The 19,369-nt window shown below is 40.8% G+C and overlaps 1 protein-coding gene and 1 long non-coding RNA gene across 2 annotated transcripts in view; one reads left to right on the forward strand and one right to left on the reverse strand.

Annotated features, from left to right (window-relative positions):
* Nucleotides 1-13,077: 13,077 nt before the first annotated feature.
* LOC125484435 lies at nt 13,078-13,813 on the reverse strand. The gene is made up of 2 exons (XR_007263269.1): nt 13,730-13,813; nt 13,078-13,464 (listed from the first exon to the last, which is right to left on the reverse strand). It is a non-coding gene; the product is annotated as an uncharacterized LOC125484435 (long non-coding RNA).
* Nucleotides 13,814-14,565: 752 nt separating this feature from the next.
* si:dkey-100n23.5 (cyclic AMP receptor-like protein A) overlaps nt 14,566-19,369 on the forward strand; it is a 91,609-nt gene continuing 86,805 nt past the window's right edge. The window contains exon 1 of the mRNA XM_048603102.1: nt 14,566-14,767. Coding sequence (XP_048459059.1) covers nt 14,566-14,767 — 202 coding nt within the window. The remainder of the gene's footprint in view (nt 14,768-19,369) is intronic.

A 19,369-nucleotide genomic window follows, 5' to 3' on the forward strand; every position in this document is an offset into this window, starting at 1 on the left:
AAAAAAGTGCTGAAATGGGTAGGGACTCTTGCCTCTGAGCCATAATTCCAGGTTAAGTCCTGATCCAGGATGACATCCATGGAAATCCTGCCAATATGCCTATGCCAGGCAATAGGAATGGGACAGTCTGATGGCCAATCATGCATGATATGAGGAGTGCCACATCTCAAGCTGTAGCCTCTACCAACAGGCTACTGACCTATTCCTGAAAAAAATCTTAGGAAACAGAAATAAGCCCATGCTTTAGAAAAGCAGCATCATCAAGATCCTAGAAATTGTAAATAAGAATAGAAAATATTGGAAAAACTCAGTAGGATAGGCAGCATTTATGTAAAGAGAGAGATAGAGATAGTATTTCACATTTTTGATCTTTCATCAGATCTGGGAAAAGTTAAAAATGATTTTGATCAAGGGGGAGTGCGACAAAGCCCAAAAGGAACAGTGGAGGAGTGGAAGACAGGAGACAAAGAAAAAGTGAAAAGTTAGTTTTCCAACGTTTATGGGACAAGAAAAGAAAAGCAACAAAAGATGTGTCCAATGCAGGTGTACTGCTTAGTGGAAAACAAAGACTAAGTAAACAGGAATCAAAGTGAGGGGCAGGGTTTATGGTGTAAAATAGTTGGACTCAAATTTTGAATCCAGAAAGCTGTTATGTGCTAATTGAACAGTAAGGTACTGTTTCTGAAGCTTATGTAGAATCTCACTGGAATAGTACAGCAACCAAGGATAGAGATGTCAGCATGAGATAGTAAGAAGCCTCGATAAGAAACATATGGCAATTAGCCAAGTGATCATTCTTTTTAACTTTTGCCCTAGATTCTTGAGATATTTGTACTTTGTTTCAATTTATTGGTACTAATATGGTTAGTGTCATAGAGCTGTACAGTATGGAAACAGAATCTTTGGTCCAACTCGTCCATGCCGACCAGATATCCTAAATAAATCTAGTCTCATTTGCCAGCATTTGGCCCATATCCCTCTAAACCCTTCCAATTCATATACCCATCCTGATGCCTTTTAAATGTTCTAATTGTATCAGCTTCCAACACTTCCTCTGGCAGCTCATTCCAAAAGATCCCTTTTAAATCATTCTCCTCTCACTTTAAACCTATGCCCTGTAGTTTTGGACTCACCTACCCTGGGGAAAGGACCGAGGCTATTCACCCTATCCATGCCCCTCATGATCTTATTAACCTCTACAAGGTCACCACTCTGACTCTGACACTCTAGGGAAAATAACCCAGCCTATTTAGCCTATCTCAAACCCTCCAACCTTAGCAGCATCCTTGTAAATCTTTTCTGAACCCTTCCAAGTTTCACAACATCCTTCCTATAGCAGAGACCAGAATTGCATGCAGTATTCCAATAGTGGCCTAACCAATGTCCTGTACAGCCATAACATGACCTCTCATTCCTATACTCATTGCACTCACCAATAAAGGCAAGCATACCAAACACCTTCACTATCCTGTCTACCTGAGATTCCACTTTCAAGGAACTATGAACCTGCTTTCCAAGGTCTCTTTGTTCTGCAACACTCCTCAGGACCTTACCATGCCCTGTTTGCCTTTCCAAAACGCTGCACCTCACATTTATCTAAATTAAATTCCATCTGCCACTCCTCAGCCCATTGGCCCATCTAGTCAAGGTCCCATTGTACTCTAAGTTAACCCTCTTCGCTGTCCACTACACCTCCAATTCTGGTGTCATCTGCAAACTTACTAACCATACTTCCTATGTTCACATCCAAATCATTTATAGAAATGACAAAAAGCAGTGGACACAGCACCGATCCTTGTGGTACACCGTGGTCACTGACTCCAGTCTGAAAAGCAAACCTCCACCACCACACTGTGCCTTTTAACTTCAAGCCACGGTCCACACATTATTGTTATTCCTCTGAAGTTGTGTCACCTGACATTCTCTTTTCTTTATTGTTTCATGGGATGTGGGCATCATTAGCAAAAGACTAGCAATAGTTGCCCATCAACTAAGTAATTTGCTGAGCCATTTCAGAAGGCAGTTCTGTCACATGACTGCAGATCTGAAATCACAAGTAGGCCTAAACTACAGATTTCCTTTCATAACCGACAGTAGATTTTTTTTATCAATGGTTTTTTTCATGGCACTAATTAGATTTTTATTCCAGATTTTATTTATTGCCATAGTGGGATTGGAACCTGTACCCTGGACCTTCACATTGTTAGTCCAGTGACATTACCACTCTGCCACTACATTCCCCTTTTCCTCCTTTCTACAACCTTACTTGTGTTAAAAGGTGTTGAACATGGTCATGCATGAGATATATTTTGTTTGGCCAAACTAAAAATCTTGTACAGATGAACAAGAGAAGCTATTATAATAATGTGTACAATTAGGGAAGATACAGTTTCTGCTTTACTCAATTTTTCAGACAAAACAAAACAGAAACAGGCATTCTACATTGTGGTTCCAAATTCACCTAGTCTATCTTCATGTTTTTAATTTTGGTGATACCCTACAAGACATGCCATGAACCAATGTTAATGTTTGAAGAAAAAAAATATTTAGTGTGCTTTTAGGTAACTTGTTATCAAGTGCTTCAAACAGGTTTTGAACTACAGATTACATCTGTCACTCTGGCATCACTAAGCCAAAGCTCTGCAGATACAGAAAGCATCTTATTCCGTTTTGAACTCAAGTCAAATTAACCCCAAGATTAAATCATATTTACATTCAAACTCACGTTATAATCTGAGTCGTTTTAAAACTGGAATACAGTTAAATTAGTCTAGCAGTAAGCCATTCTTTAAAAAGTCACTGACATAAATACAATCATAGTTCAGTGCCCAGAAGTGTGTAAAGCTTCAACAAATAAAATGTTGGCAAAAAATTGTAAATTAAATCTTGGGTTACAGTGTACACATTACTTCTGACCACAACCAAATGTTGCCATTCATTAAGTAGAATGATAGATTTCATACAAATATAGTGAAGATTAGTATTTTACGGCCTGTTTCATCCATTAACCACAAATCCACATATATTGACAGAGTATAATTAACTATTAACTAAAGAGCTATTCATGAATAAATTCCATATTTTTGTCAATTGACTCATTCTCCTGTCCTTTTTAAAGGCATCAAACCCCCAGTAACTTTCAATTCCTTGAGCTCCATATGCTCTTTAATATCTCATTCAGGTGGCCATTTTTGATGCTTCAGAGAAGTCTGGGACTGTTGGAACTTCATGTGACCACTAGATGGAATCACAGCTGAGCTACTATGTATGATACATACTTTCCTCCAAGGTTATTGGACATAAGTGAACCCTGATTAACTTTTCCATCTCCAAGCCACTTACATTCAGTCCAGTTGTAATCCGAATACTCCACCCATGCCTCTGACCAAAACAAGTCGCATTTATATAGTGCCTTTAACATAGGAAGATGCCATAACATTGACATTCCTGTGAACAATCAGACAAAGCTTGCATCCAAGTCACTCAAAGGGTATTAGGTCATGTGACCTAAAGCTTAGTCAAAGAGATGGCTTGTCAGGAAAGGAGATAGAGGTATAGGAAATTAGAGATTTAGAGAGAGACTCCTGGAGTTAAAAGGCCTAGGCAGCTGGTGAGGCAATAGAAGTCAGAAAAATGCATGTTTGAGTTGGTGGAATGCAGAGACTTTGCAGATTTTAGAGCTTTAAAACTTAGGGAAATCACTAATCAGAATCATGTCTGAATCTTCCAATTTTAACATTTAAAACCAAAACATCAGGTTTCTATTCTCCAATACTTAAACAGTGTGCATTTGGCCATGCTTGGTGAAATGGCCAATGCTTCTGTGTATGATATAGTTACAACAACAAAAGGTGCAAATAGGAAGAACAAGTTTAGACATGACAGTCTTAAAGCTGAGAAAGAGCACAAAGAGGTAGGATAATTCTACATGTAGGAGTTAACAAAGCTGGAAGATTGAGCACATAGCAAATTCTGAAAACAGATGCAGGAACTTCAGCATGAGGACAAAACAAAAAGAAACTAAATGAAAACGCTTTAGTACAGCAGTTAAGAAAAATCAATAAAACAGAAATAAAATTATTCGTCAAGTTTGCAGACAATAAAGAACCAGTTGGGAGAGTGCCGAGGAGAATGCAGAAATGTTTCAGTGTGATTTGGACAAGTTGAGTGAGTGGGCAAATAAATGGCACATTTTTTCTCAATTCTCTTCTGGGATGTGGGTGTCGCTGTCCGGTTGGCCAGCCAACATTGATTGCCTATCCCTAGCTGCACTCGAGAAGATGGCAGTGAGCTGCCTTCTTGAACCGATGCAGTCAGTCCAAGAGCTGTAGGTAGATCCACAATGACGTTAGAGAGGGAATTCCAAGATCCTGAATCAGTGACATTGAAAGAACAGCGATATATTTGGAAGTCAGTATGGTGAGTGGCTAGGAGGGGAAATTGCAGGTGGTGGTAATAAAGTATAATGCCAATAAATGTGAGGTAGCAAAAAAAAGGAGGGCAGATTATCACCTCCAATGGTGATAGATTGGGAAGGGGAGATATTCAATAGACCTTTGTATGCTTGTACAACAGTTGCTGAAAATAAGCATACAGATACAGCAGGTAGTGAATGCGTCTGAAGGTAAGTTGGCCTTCATAATGACAGGATTCAACTACAGGGCAGGGATGGTTGGTGCAATTGTACAGAATCTTGGTGACACCACACCTGGATTATTATGTGCAATTTTGGTTTCTTTATCTGAGAAACGATGTTCTGGCTATAGTGGGAGTGCAACGGAAGGCTTACCAGACTGATTCGTCATCAGCATAGAATCCCCACAGTGTGAAAACAGGCCATTAGGCCCAACAAGTCCACACAGACTTTCTAAAGAGCATGATTCTATGATGATTCTTGGAATGGCAGGCCTGATGTATGAAGATAGACTGGAGTTTAAAAGAATCAGGGAGCTGGGATTACAAACTTATAGAAATCTACAAATTCAAACAGGATTGGATAAGTAAATGTATAAAGTTTGTTCCCTTGACAGTGGAGTCCAGAACCACAGATCTCAGTTTAAAGTGTGGGTAGGACCTTTCGGGCTGAGACAAGGAGAAATTTCTTCACCCAGAGATTGGTGGAATTCTCTGCCAGAGTAAGGAGAGAAGGCCAAAACATTGAAAATATTCAAGGAGGAGTTAGATATAGTTCTTAGGATTCAAAGGATCAAAGGGTATGGGAAGAAAGCAGGGTCAGGGGACTGAGTTGGATGATCAATCATGATCATTCTGAATTGCAGAGCAGACTTAAAAGTGTCAAATGGCCTGATCCTGCTCCTATTTTCTATGTTTCTACATTTTAACTCCAAAAATAAATTTAAAACACATTAAGAATTAACCAGAAGCAAAAAGGAGAAGAATCAGAGGAAATGGATAAGTTAAAAAAAAGACAGGAAGAGGTAACAAAAAGAGCCAGAGAAAAGGGAGAACTAAAAGTAAAATTTACACTGCAGAGACTTGAATGTATCATGTTGAAGAATCTGTAACCTGGGGAAAGTAATTATTCACTATGTCCTCAAAACTGTCAGTATTCTTTTGGGGCAAAACATTGTGTCTGGCACAAAAATTATAAATTAAAATAGTGCAGCCCAGAGTGAAGATTGGGAGGGGGGAAAGATGTTGAGCGGCAGGATGTGGAAGAAAGGAGAGAGTTACAAACTAGCAAGAGGGTTAACTGGGTTTGCCCTGAAAAAAAAGTGAAGGACCATCCTTTTGCAGGCTGTGTTTGCAATAACAATTAGAACTCAGAAAACAGGCCAATAAGCCATGCCTGGTGATAAAGATAAAAAGCATAAGCATTTAAAAGGACACTTGCAGCAGTCAAAGCTCAGTCCCAGCTCTTTAGCTGCCATTGCTGCTTCAGAGCTTGCTACCTTAAAATCTCAAATCAGCAAGTAATTTTATGAAGTCGATAGAGTAAATTAATTTGTTGTGTATTGTCATGTCACAAATTGCTCAGTTCTGCAGTACAGCATTATAATACAGGAGCGAATTTTGGATAGCTTTCTCAAGAATAATTCTAGTTAAGCCATGACATTGTTTTATCAAGTGAACAACAGCACCAAGATTATCACTAGGATAAACTGATTTCTTGTGGATCGTCATCCCAAACTTGCCGTGTGTAGTGTAAGTTGAAATAAACAAGAAACTGCAGTTGTGTAGCATTTTTAACATATGAAGCGAAGGCTGAAATTAGAAGAGCACAGGGATTTCTTAAGATTTATAGGGTTTGTAGAAATTAGAGGCAGGGATTGGGGAGTTGAGCATTGCCATATTGGAAGCCAATGAGTTAGTGAGCATAGGTGATGAGTGAAAGGAACTTGGTACAATTTATGACCTTGGCAGAGATTTGGATAAACTTGATGCTACCTCTATTTATGCATCACCTTTCATAATCTCAGTTAAATCAAAAACACTTTAGATGTCCCAAGTATTACATTTTGGTTGATAACTCCTGAGGCAATGGACATTTTAGTAACTAAATTAACTACAGTGAAAACAAACCCCTTGTCACAAACAAAGAAAAATGTTCACCAACAAAATATAACTTAAATTTTCACAATATAGTTATTTGATGTACTGTTACTGATTGAAGGTAAACTATTGGAATGAAATAACCCAATAAAAATTGCTGAAAAGACAGCCATGTTGCTGAAGTTTTTCATTTTGCACTTGAGAACAAAATGCAAAAATATCAAATTTTACATGATCATAACAATTTATACCAAAGGAAGAATAGGTGCTGGTTGGCAAATTGATTGACTTGAATTGGCTGAAGCATTGCCATGAAGAAAACAATAGGGAACTGTAGGCTCCAAAAGCTTCTTGGTAATTCAAAAAAGCTTCAAGGCTTCAACATATTCCTTTTGTTTACAGAGGATGAGACCCTTAAATGAATGTATGCTACTTCTAACCAGCATAAAAGAACCACATTACAAGCTCAATTGATTGTCCTAAATTGGCTGTCAGTGCAATTATTAGCACACTCAGCATCATTCAGCAAGTATTGAACATAAAACAACATGCCCCAATTATGTGATAACAAGGTGTAGAGCTGGATGAACACAGCAGGCCAAGCAGCATCAGAGGAGCAGGAAGGCTGACGTTTCGGGCAATTATGCTTGTCCTGCTGAATCCAAGACAAGAAGCTTCAATAACTTGTCCAGTCTTTCAGTAAAATTCAAGTCCTCCACTATTCAAATTCTCTGTTCAAGTTTGCATTCAAGAATTTATGATCATTGGCTGATATTGTCAAAGCGTGCTGCATGTTTTTAGCTGTGCATCTATTGATTTTTTTTTTGCAGGAATAAGTTTGGTCTGGGGAAAAGATTTCGAGATTTCTCGAAACGTTAACTCTGCTTTCTCTCCATAGATCCTGCCAGAGCCACTGTTACTCTGGCAAATTGTGTTTTTTTTTCAGATCATCAGTTCTTTCTTGTGTTTTCTTTGTTTTATTTTAGCTCCAAGTCAGGACAGTATGTAGCTTGGAAGGGAACTTGTAGATGGTATATTCACGCACTTGCTGACTGTCCTTTGTGTTAGTAGCAGTTTCATGTTTGGAAGGTGCTGTCAGAGGCAGTCTGGCTGAATTACTGCAGTATATCTAATAGATGGCACACACTGCTATCATGGTGCATATTGGGAAAAAGAATCAAGCTTCTTGAGTGTTGTTGGAGCTGTATTTATCCAGGAAATTGAAGATTATTCTTTCACAACCCCCACTTGTGTCTTGTAGATAGCAGTTCGGCACTGTGGAGACAGGAGGGGAACTAGTTATCTCAACATTTTTAGCCTCTATCCTGCTCTTGTCACCACAGTATGTATGGGGCTATCCAGTCTTGTAACCCAGTTGACGATGGGGCATTCAGCAAAAGGTAATGCTATTGAATATCAAGGTGTGATGGTTAGATCTTCTCCGTTGGTGATGTTACTTGCCACTTGTCAACCCAAGCTTGGATATTGTTCAGGTCTTGCTGCATATGAACATGGACTGCTTTAGTATCTGAGGAATCATGAATGATGCTGAGCATTGCTGTTGATTTGTATGAACATCCCCTCTTCTGCTCTAGTGGATGGATGGAAGATCAAAGAAGCAGCTGAACCTAAACAGAGCTTCCCCCACCCCTCACCTCTCCCTCCATAATTTTCATTGAGAATCAATTGTTTTGCTAGGGTTCCTTGATTCTATACTCATTCAAATGTAGACTTCATGTCAAGGGCAGCCACTCTCACCTCACCTCTGGCATTTTGCTGTTTTGTCCATGTTTGGACCAAGGCTGTATTGAGTTCATAGAACCTAAACTGTGCATCAGTGAATAGATTACCACTTTGCAAGTGCTGCTCGATAGCACTGTCAAATTACACCTTCCATCACTTCGCTGATGATTTAGATTAGACTGATAAATTCAACACGGCCAAGTTATCCTGATTGGTGTGTATGCAGGATGTATCTAAGCAATTTTCCACATTGTTGAATAGATACCAGGTTGTAGCAGTACTGGAACAGCTTGGATAGGGACATGGCTAGTTCTTAACAAGTCTTCAGTACCATTGCCAGAATTTTGACAAGACCCATATCATTGGCAGTATCCAGTGTCTTCAGCTGCTTAATATCACGTGGCATGAACTGAACTGGTTGAAGACTAGCATCTGTGATGCTATAAACCTCAGCAGGAGGCAGAGATGGTGTATCCACTTGCCACTTACAGCTGAAGCTGGATGCAAATGCTTTGATCTTGTCATTTGCACTAATGTGCTGGGGTCCTCCATCATTGATCATGGGGATATTTGTAAGCTTCCTCCTCCAGTGAGTTGCTTAATTGATGTGGCAATACTGCAGATATTAGTTCTGATCTGTTGGCTGTAGGATCACATAGCTGTGTCTGCTGTGTCTTGCTTCCACTGTTTGGCACGTAAATAGTCCTGTGTTGCAGCTTCACCAAGTTGACACCATTTTTAGGTATGCTTTTTTCTGTTTCTAGCATGCCCTCCTGTATTCTTCACTGACCCAGGCTTCAGCCACTGGCATAATGGTAGAATGGGCAATATGCTGGGTCATGATGTTACAAATTGGGACTGAAAACAATATTGCTATGTTAGCCTGCAGCCCATGGATGCCCATTTTTGAATTGGTTTTGATCCATTCAAAGTCTGTTCCTATTTATCAAGGTGGTAGTGTCAAAAACACAATGGACGGTGCCCTCCATATGGAGATGAGACTTTGTTTCCACAATAACTGTGTGATGGTCGTTCCAACCAATACTGTGCTGGACATGGCTCAGTCAACTCTGTAAGAAGTGGTGCCACTGAGCGAATCTTGATCATGGACACTGAAGTCCCCAATCCAGAGTACATTTTATGCCCTTGTCCTACAGGTTCTCCTTCCAATTGGTATTCAATATGGAATACTAATTCAACTGAGGGAAGCAGTAGGTGGTAATCAGCGAGAGGTTTACTTGCCCATGTTTGACCGGATGCCTTGAGACTTCATGGAATCTAGAGCTAATGTTGAACACTCCTGGGGCAACTTCTTGACAATATACCACTGTGCCATAATCTTTGATGGGTCTCTAAGGGTCTTGAGTGGATTTGTAGCTCAGGTTGTGGATGCTGTGGTTGGTTCATTCGCCGAGCTGATCCGTTAGTTCGCATTAATAGACCAGCTCTGGTGGGTCTGTCCTGCCAATAAGACAGAGCATACCCAGCGATGGTGATGGTAGTGTCTGAGACAGTCATATTCACAGAGTCATACCTTATAAATAATGTCAGGCTGTTGCTTGAAAAGTAACAGACAGCTCTCCTAATGTTGCTATATGTTGGTCAGGAGAACTTTGCAGAGTCACTAGAGTTGTGTTTGCCATTGCTTCTGGGGTTGAGGATAATGCTAGGTGGTCTTTCCAGTTTTGTTTCCTGTCATAGACATTTCAACAGTTTAATACAACGGAGTGCCTTACTAAGTCATTTCAGCAGATAGCTAAGAGTCCACCGCATTGTTGTTGGTCTGGAGTCACACGTAATCTCACCAGATAAGGATAGCAAAAGTTCCTTCCCTTGAAGAGCATTAGTGAAACAAATGGTTTTATGACAATCGACACTCACTATTAGACTAGCTTTTAACTGCAGATTTCATTGAATTTAAAAGCACCCTCTTCCATGGCAGAATTTGAATCCATGCCCCAGAACCATTAGCCTGTGTTCTAGATTACTAGTCCAGTGACTTTATCATTAAACCACCACCTATCCCCAATCTGTATAAAGCTGTTCCTCATTGTATCACAAAAGCTCTAAACATGCATCCTAATGTGTTGATGAGGTGGTATTGTGGTGCAATGGTAGCATATCCATGCCTCTGGACCAGATGTTTTGAGTTCAAGTCCCATGCCAGGACTTGTTAACCATGAAAGATACGATTGGAACATAGCCAAATAGACTGATTATCAGCCTGTAAATCCTTCCAATATGTCTGTTGGCAGGTAGTAAGAGCTGCGTGTTTCCTGGTCAGTCAAACTGCAGGAGGCAATGGTAAACCAGTGCAGGACATTGTCCATAAATGTGGACCAATCCAATGGAAATTCATGGCTCAATCCTTGGAAATGGGGATCCAGAGTAAAAGGCAGACAACTGTAGTGCTAAGCCAGAGAAGATAGGAAGGTCACCAGCTCAGTCACTGGAATGTATTAGTTGTTAACAGAGCATTAGAAAAATATAACATTCGTTCATGTGATGCTGAATCCCAAAAGGGGAAAAAAATCCAGAAATTGCTGGAAAAACTCAGGTCTGGCAGCATCTGCGGAGAGAATGCAGAGTTAACGTTTTGGGTCCAGTGATCCTTCTTCAGCACCTATTGTAACTAGGAAAAAGTGGTATATATGCTGGATACAGGGGGTGGAGAGAATAAAGAGTAAAATCTTCGTGGAGATGGAGCCCAGGGCGAGACAGACAGAGAACGACAGTTGAGCAGACAAAGAGATGGATAATAATGAGCCGGGGTGAAAGAAAAGCTGCCTAATTGGGAGCATTTATGGATGGGAACCCGGCATTCTTCAGGACTCAATATCGGGTTCAATAATTTTAGAGCCGAAACACCACCTTTCATGTGCTTTACCATCCCGCCGGCCCCGTCACCACATGGGTTCCTTTCATCATTACCAACCCATTTTCACCCACTAAAGGTCCCGATTAACAGCTTTTCTTTCTCCCCGGCTCACCATTATCCATCCCTTTGTCTGCCCAACTGTCCTTCTCTCTTTGTCTTGGCTCCATCGTCATCTATCCTTTACTCCTTTATCCCAACTCCCAACCCCCTCCCCCAAAACTCCTTCATCAGCATCCCTGTCCTAGTTGCAATCAGTTCTGAAGAAGCGTTACTGGATTGGAAACGTGGACTCTGTCTTCTTTCCACACATGCTGTCAGACCTGTTGAGTTTCTCCAGCAATTTCTATTTTTGTTTAAGATTTCTAGCATCCGCAGTTTTTTGCTTTCTTTTCCCCTATCCACTTCAGGAAACATAAACAGCTTCTGCTAGGCATTTTCATTATATTCTGCCCAGATAAGAATTCACATTTTCAAACTTGAGAATTCAAATCAACTACTGCGCGGCGAATCTATCTATACACCAGTGACGAAGGAGAGGTTGATGTTCTTAGGTCTCAACTATTATGGATCGTAACCTTGATTCTAAAAGAGGGGGCGAAAAAAATTACTGCCACTATTTACTTCTGGAAATTGGGATCTTGAACATTCATATAAAAAGAAAATGTTTTGGAGACATTGTACAAGTACACCGTACTAAAACAAACGCCATACTAACAGATATAAAACGTTTACATCAATTTGCGATATATTTGACGATGTCAGTCGGTCGTGGTCTTTTGCTCAAAGATCGCCTGGAATGTGCAGTGCTGCCCTGTTGCACCGACATCTCCAAGCCATGTAATGTCGGTTGCGACACTGCTCAGAGAAAAGGAAATCGTGTGGAGTTCCCATAGTGAAGTTGTAAGTTGCTTGCATTACAATGAGTACACAACATAAAAAATTAGGCCATCATTTCGTTTTGCGAGAAAGGAAAAGTAACTATCAGGCAGCTGTCTTATGTTGAAGGCTGGGTTTTGTTTTTTGTCTCGGTACGGTACGCGCATACAATCAACGGTCAAAAAGAAAAATCTTGCTCAGCGATCTGGCCAGCCTGTGATTCACTCGGCCTGCGTGTAGCTCTGCCAGTCAGCCTTCCCTCTCCGGCACACGCACGGCCTGTGTAAGGTAGCAGCACCTCTCGGTGTGATCTGCCTCGGGCATATTTCACACATGGGGTACTGTCTGACAGAACACAAATGCTGTAGGCTCTCTCACAAGCAACAGCAACATGTAATATTAAAATGTCTTCACAACATAGCCACCGAGCTCGCGGCGGATCAGGCTGACACTTTGAACAAAATCTAGTTAACTGCTCCGCTTTTTCCCGAACTCCAACACCTCGCCTCACAGCACTTGTGCTTGTCGGGGTTTGTGTTCTTTGATCCAAAATGAGCCACCCTCCCTTACACACACAACTAAGCTGAAATACACGCGGCTCGTTCTCAAAATATTTTAATTCAATAGTTAAACTTTAACCAATTGTATTGACCATTCCTGGGAATTTGCTTTCCAAATCTAAGACCGATATTGAGGGCGTTGATCTTCTGGGAAATAGAAATATTAAAATACCACTTCAGCCGGCCTATCCCAGTCCACACCAATACGGTTTAATTGGGAGAAACATTCCCAGTTGTGTGCAAGCGCTTGAACTGAGGACAGCATGCCTTCGCCATCGTTTAATGATCTGGAATTAGATGGGAATGTAGAAATGCCTATTTATTATCCCTGAGTATTGCAAGGCAATTTGGACCATATCCAGACATCCAAGCACCCTCAGGGACTCGGTGATCGAGGACTTCGTCCAGCTTCCAACCATCAATAGTGTCTACATCACACTTGACACGGTGTGCACACGTTTAAATCCATCAAATTGTTTGCAATAAAACGATACTGGATTGCACAGGTTACCGGATTATAAATTGTTTAATAGTCACGAATATAATTCAGTGGAATCAGCCCTCCTGTCTCCACCAGTCACTAAATTTTCCACCTCTTAAAAATAATGAAAGCGCCGCACAATTTATTAGGAGACTCACATCCACCAAAACCACTTTCGGGTTGTATATCGCGCGCATGATTTCGCCTGCAGGACTTCCCAGTTTGGTTTCCTCCCGAGTCTGGATACCCATTCACAGTGGCCAAAGACAGGCGATCAGTTAGGCCCCTTAAATTCCAGGAACTGTGATCAGTGCGGCATTGAGTACGCACAAAACCGCTTAGCTGCAAACAGTTAAAGATCTTTCCAGCTGGCAGGCGCTGATCGCGTGACACACGAGAATGAAAGAGACTTCCTTAAAAAAAAACGTTTCCTTTAGCTTATAAAACGCTTTAGTTGCATCAGTTTATCCGCGCTGTAGGGACTGGAGAGAAGCTTTATAGTAAGTTTACAGTTTCTAGTTTGAAACGTTTAAATGACAGTCAGTGGATGCCCCAAGCACAAAAGACAAACGTTGTAATTCACTCAGCTACTTGAAAGCCTATTCCTGGTCCACACATTCACACTGCACATATTACTCCCACACGGTCCACAACTTACACACACCAACAATGGCTTACCTTCACGCATCAGCTCTCATTCTGACTCATACACATCACATACAGCGATCCCGTCCCCCACCCCCGCAACTCTCGACACGACCCCACCAACTCGCTCGATTCATTTTCTGTCTCGACTTCCCTCTTGGTTAATGACTAACTTCCCTTCCACGGGCTTTTACAACCCAGAGCACTCTCACAAATAATCAGCCAGGACAGTGTGTCAGCAGGGCAGCAATACCACGGCCTAAATCTAATCTCTTCTCATTCAGCTTGAGCACAGAAAGCTTTAACCAACAATTCATTTTTAGAGCGCCTTCAAACGCTGATGAACCGACCCGAGACTCTTAACAGATGAGTCCCATCGCCAGGCCCAATTAAAGAGACATTAAACAGATCATGCAAGCTAGTCCATTGGGTTGATTTTAATGAGTGTCTTAAAGCAAGAGAGACGGAGAAGTGGGACGGCTGTATAAGAAAAATCCAGGGTTTAAGGCCTACATAGCTGAACGCACAACTAACAACGACAAAGTGGGGTTGTACGACTGACCAGAAATGGATGATGATAACATTCTCCGATAGTTGTCGGATGAGGCGCCCTAGAGCGATTTGAATGTGAATATGAATTTTAAAATTGAGGTCCGCAGACACTGGGGTGAGGGACTTTAAGAGTTACAAAAAGGCAAAAGAAAATCTTGAAACGGTTCATGTTTATGGAGCTAGAAGATTAAAAGGTGATCCAGGAGACTACTGGATAATACTCAAATCTGGAGGTAACTGATCCACGGTTGACAGTTACAAATGTGGGGTAGTGGGGTGTGATAGATGATCTACTTTTATTTAAATAATAAGGTAGAATGGTTAAGGAGAGAGCTATTAAGTCTGCATACTGGTTCATTGAGATCGCGGCCAGAGAAGAGGGAAAAAAATTGTTGGTTAGGTCACGGAGATTGAGACTGCTGCCCAAAGACAATGGCTTTGATCTTCTAAATGACGGTCATTTAGAGTCAGAGAAAGAGGGGGAGACAGAGAGACATGCTGGCAATGAAGAGGAGCTAGGTATTGATGACATCCTTGAATCTTCATATTCTCAAGGGGTGTGACTGAGGGGCAGCATGAAGATGGAAATTAGGCAAATAGTAAGGAGGGCTCCAGAGGTAATGGTGGATGGGCAGGAAGAGAATCTACTGCAGATGGTTCCATGGCTACACTGGATAGACAAGAATGGAATCAAGCAACAACAGCTCTACTCAGCAACAATACAGAGAAGACTAGTTGGATGCAATGGTGTGGTGAACACTGTCAAAAATTACAGACAGCAATAAAATAGATGGCATACCAAGGACACAGCCATTTAAAATGTGAAATAAAAACTGAAAATGCTGGACGAAGTCAGGTAAGGAGAAAAACAGAGTTAACAGTTCAGATTAATGATGACGCTTCATCAGAATTGTTATCTTTTGAGCTGTTTGAAATATTCAGCAAGGAACAGAGCAAGCCTGGAATCTTCTTGCTTTGTATGGCTCAATAGTCAACCTCTATGATGTATTCAACAATTGAAGCCCAATTGTGCATCCATGATGCTCAGAAATATGCTTGAAGCCAACCCAATGTAGATCACAGGCAGCTCTTTTACTCCACCCAACACAATATAATGCATATCTGGTTGTATTATTCCAATATTCCATCTCTGAACCCAAATTCCAAATCTTCCTTTCACACTTCTGATATTGATCACCTAACAATTATATTTGGTGGAGTGGGGATAACCATCTTCCCGCATTAACTGAAAAGTGAGGAGACTTCATATCCTTTCACGTGATTTGTGGCCAAACAATCCTTTCCCTTTACATTCCTGATAATCTTGTAGCTAATAAACAGGCTTTCAATGAAGTTTTTTTTTAAAAAAATGGTCAACTAATTTATTTTCTTACTGCAACAATATCCAGGATTTCTTTTCAATTCCTGAAGACCTAATAATTATCCTGATAGGGTGGAAACCCTGCAGGTGTCATCTCCGCTTGATTCAAGCACACAAGCAAACCCACATAAATTAATTAATTAGAACTCCCAGGCCAGATCAAGAATTTTATAAGAGGCTATTATTGCTGATCTCCACCAAGACACCTTTTTTGTTTCTCTTATCTGAACTGTTTTTAAACATTATTTGGATCATGTCTCCTTTTTTCACCCGCTGTTTCTCAGTATAACAACCGCTTTTAGAATAGCTTTGTTTGGCAGACAGATAAATCAGTTCAAAGTCCACTTGATTCATAAACTCTCACCAATTTACCAGATTTTTCACGCATGCCAATCTATTTAAATAACATGCTTTTGTTCGTTTAACACATAGTACCTTATAATCTTAATTACTCGCATGCTTATCATTTTTGCCCCTTAAACATTTTCTCATCTGTATGTCAACTGTTAAAGAGATAATTTTATGTCCGGTCCTACATGCAGGAATATGTTTCTCCCCCAATATCTTGCTCTGTTCACCCATACAAATAAGGTTTTAATACTAAAACGTTAAGTCCCATTTTTCTCAAAATATGTTGCCAGACTTGCTGAGTGTCTTTAGCTTTATCTGTTTCTGCACCGTCATAATAGTTGCTACAACTTGACTGATGAGTGCAGAACTGTACTGGGACTCTCCTTGGAAAGCTATCCAGCAACCCTAGGCGGACACCTATTTGGAGGGTTTTACCAACAATGAAGCCAAAGATTGTCAAAATGGGTCAGAGTTCTAACAGTCTGGTGGAGAGAAAAGCTTTTTGCCAACTTGTGTTACTTTTGTGTAGTTTTCTATAAAGATCCGAAGTCAATGCAATTTCATGCTCCATGTATATTGGTATGCATACCTCTCATAACACATGCATATTTCATCACAACTTACAACACACATCAAGTCATACTTGAAATCTCAACTTCATCCAACATGTAGATGCTTCACAGGGTAACATATACATTTATTTATTCAGAACAGGATATATTTTATCTGATGCCAAGTGTACAATTTCCACAAAAAATTTAAATGCTGTGAAGTATATCTAAACATAATGCACTTCACACTTTATTTTGGTTGAGTTCCAAGACAGTCACTCTTTATGAAAATGGGAGCAGAAGTATCTGTGTTTCACACACACAACAGTTCATAAACATTTACTACAACTGACTAAACAACTCGCAGTGGTCAGCACATAGTGCCCAAGACCCTGCAGGAAAAGGACAGGGTTAGTCCTGTCGCTTGATTCCATGAGCAGTTGCTAAAAGTGATTTGATAGGATGCCTCATTGCCAGAAATTTCCAACAAGTACCAAGACATAGCTTGGCTGTTAGTGAGAAGGATATTACCAGTCAGGTGTTTCATGAATGCCCAAACTCTGTACCACCACGTTGCCCTCGAGGCAGATGCGGGGTTGGGGTGTGGCGGGGAAGTTGGTGAAAGGCTGTCACATATCTTCTTTGCAAAGGAACAGTGAAGGAGGAGGTCTGGAGGGAGGAGCTGTGGTTTTTGTCAAAGTTCATCCTGAGTATCTCTGTGATATAGGACTCCATGTTCTACATTCTGTTCCTTTCCTCAGGATGCACACCGAGACAAATACTGACTGGGCCTGGAATACCATCAACTCAGTGAAAAACACTCTTTGGACTGCCTGAAACTTTTTGGTCGTCCAGTGTAAAGAGTTGACCTCAACTAAGTGTTGCAGACTGGCGCATTCCAAGCCCAGTTCTATGTGCCAAGGGATGCACTAAAGCTTGGGGCAGCTGCCACAAGGTGCAACTAGGAAAGACCATGGTCTAAAGTCTTTCTGTCAAAGTATAATGGGACTCCATTCAGTCATCAGATCCTATTGTTGCCTCAGAATGAATGTAAATAATATCCTGTAGGAGTAGAAAATGCTATTATTTGCAAGTGCAGGGAAGCTCTGAGGAATGTCAAATTCCAATGTTTATTTCCTTTGCAAAGATTGCACTGAACTGTATTAGTACCTTGTATATGTACATAAATAATTTATGTGTAAAGTATATTTTTACAATAAAAAATTCATAAATATCTTCTATCTTCCTGTTCTCTATCACAGAGTTCTTAGATGACAGTCAGTGGGAGAGTCTAGACAAACCTCTAACTCAAATGAGCTAACTAAGGCTGTCAAATTGTTCCAGACCAGACCAATAAACTCCTGAAGTTGGATATGGGTGTTGGATATGGGTGGGATTGGATTAAACCAGACTTGTTGGACGTGTAGAACAGTATGCTACAGGCTGACTGCATGTCATAATCCATGAGGAATGACAACACCACCCTCATCTACAAACAGTAGGGGGAGAAACTGGCAGCCCATTTCTCAGATATGATGGATTGAAGGCCTTGTTCCTGTGCTGTGCTGTTCTATTTGCAATGACAACATTCTGTCCAAGGTTATTCTCAATTGGGCCAATTCTGTTCCAGAGTTGGTGATTTACCGTGTTCAGACCTGCATGATCCATGGCAAGAAGATCTCCAATAGTCTTGCTTTACTCAGGGATGTGATCCCCAAAATGGGGTTTCAGGAGGGAATCTGCAGTCTGGTGGTGAGACGGGCTCGCATGGTCATAGTGCTCATGCACATCTGAGAGTCCAAGTGCCACTTACAGTGTCCTTCAAGTAGCTATTGTGGCAAGAGACTGCCACACATCTTCTTGTGGAATATGCTTTTGCAAGGAAGGTCTGAAAGGGCGACGAAGAGACTGTGTGCCTGTTTTTGTAAAAAAGTAAATGTCACACCTATTGGAACTGTCTTGCAAGAGCTCAGAGACCACCATACTCAGCGGGGAAAAGTTGAATAAAATTCATTTTCATAATGTCCAAGTTGAAACACTTCGGAAATTCTTATGAGATATTTTATGAATAAGGTATAGTTTGGGAAAAAAATCATATGGAGGAAAAAAAATCATATGGATGACAAATCAAATAAGCATGTGACTTTGTGAGGTCCATAAATGATCAAGTTACAGTAACATTACCCCTAAATGGCCTTTATTAGCTGCTGCACAGGCAAACGAGGTACTTTATTAAAGTACTGAATGTACACGCCAAACCACACAATGCCAGCCTATTGCATGTTGTATGCCAGCGTGAACCCATTCAAGCTACAGATGTCCATTGCAACTTTTTTCTAAGAAAAGAATGGGACATAATATCATCTTGGCTCAAAGCTTCAGTTTATCGTGCGATCAAACTGGAGTCCCCTTAGCAGGAGATAAAAATCAGCACTGCCACCCAACCTCCATCATAAGACAGACATGCTTCCTGCTGATTATAAACGCAAGCTATCTTTTATGACCTGCAATAAATCTACAGAGCACGCTTCATTAAAATACAGTAGAACATGCGGTTCCCATCAAGTCTGCTGCGCTACGTACAGTAAATAGCCAATTGGTGCAGCGTATTCTGCACGGTTTTCAGCTCATTCTCTCACAAACATTGGGACGTAGTGCTCAGAATGTTCGAGGTTATTCGACTCCCCAACCCTGTTCAAAACCCATCGCCACAAAGCCGCTTTACAAAGATGGAAGTAAATCGATATTATCTACTGAGCTAAACAACTCCGTTCCGTAGCACAAATGTATACTCTTCACACGAACCGAGTGTAAACCAGTTCAGGTACATTTAACCTA

Source organism: Rhincodon typus, chromosome 11, assembly GCF_021869965.1.
Source record: "Rhincodon typus isolate 14 chromosome 11, sRhiTyp1.1, whole genome shotgun sequence".
Classification (NCBI taxonomy): domain Eukaryota; kingdom Metazoa; phylum Chordata; class Chondrichthyes; order Orectolobiformes; family Rhincodontidae; genus Rhincodon; species Rhincodon typus.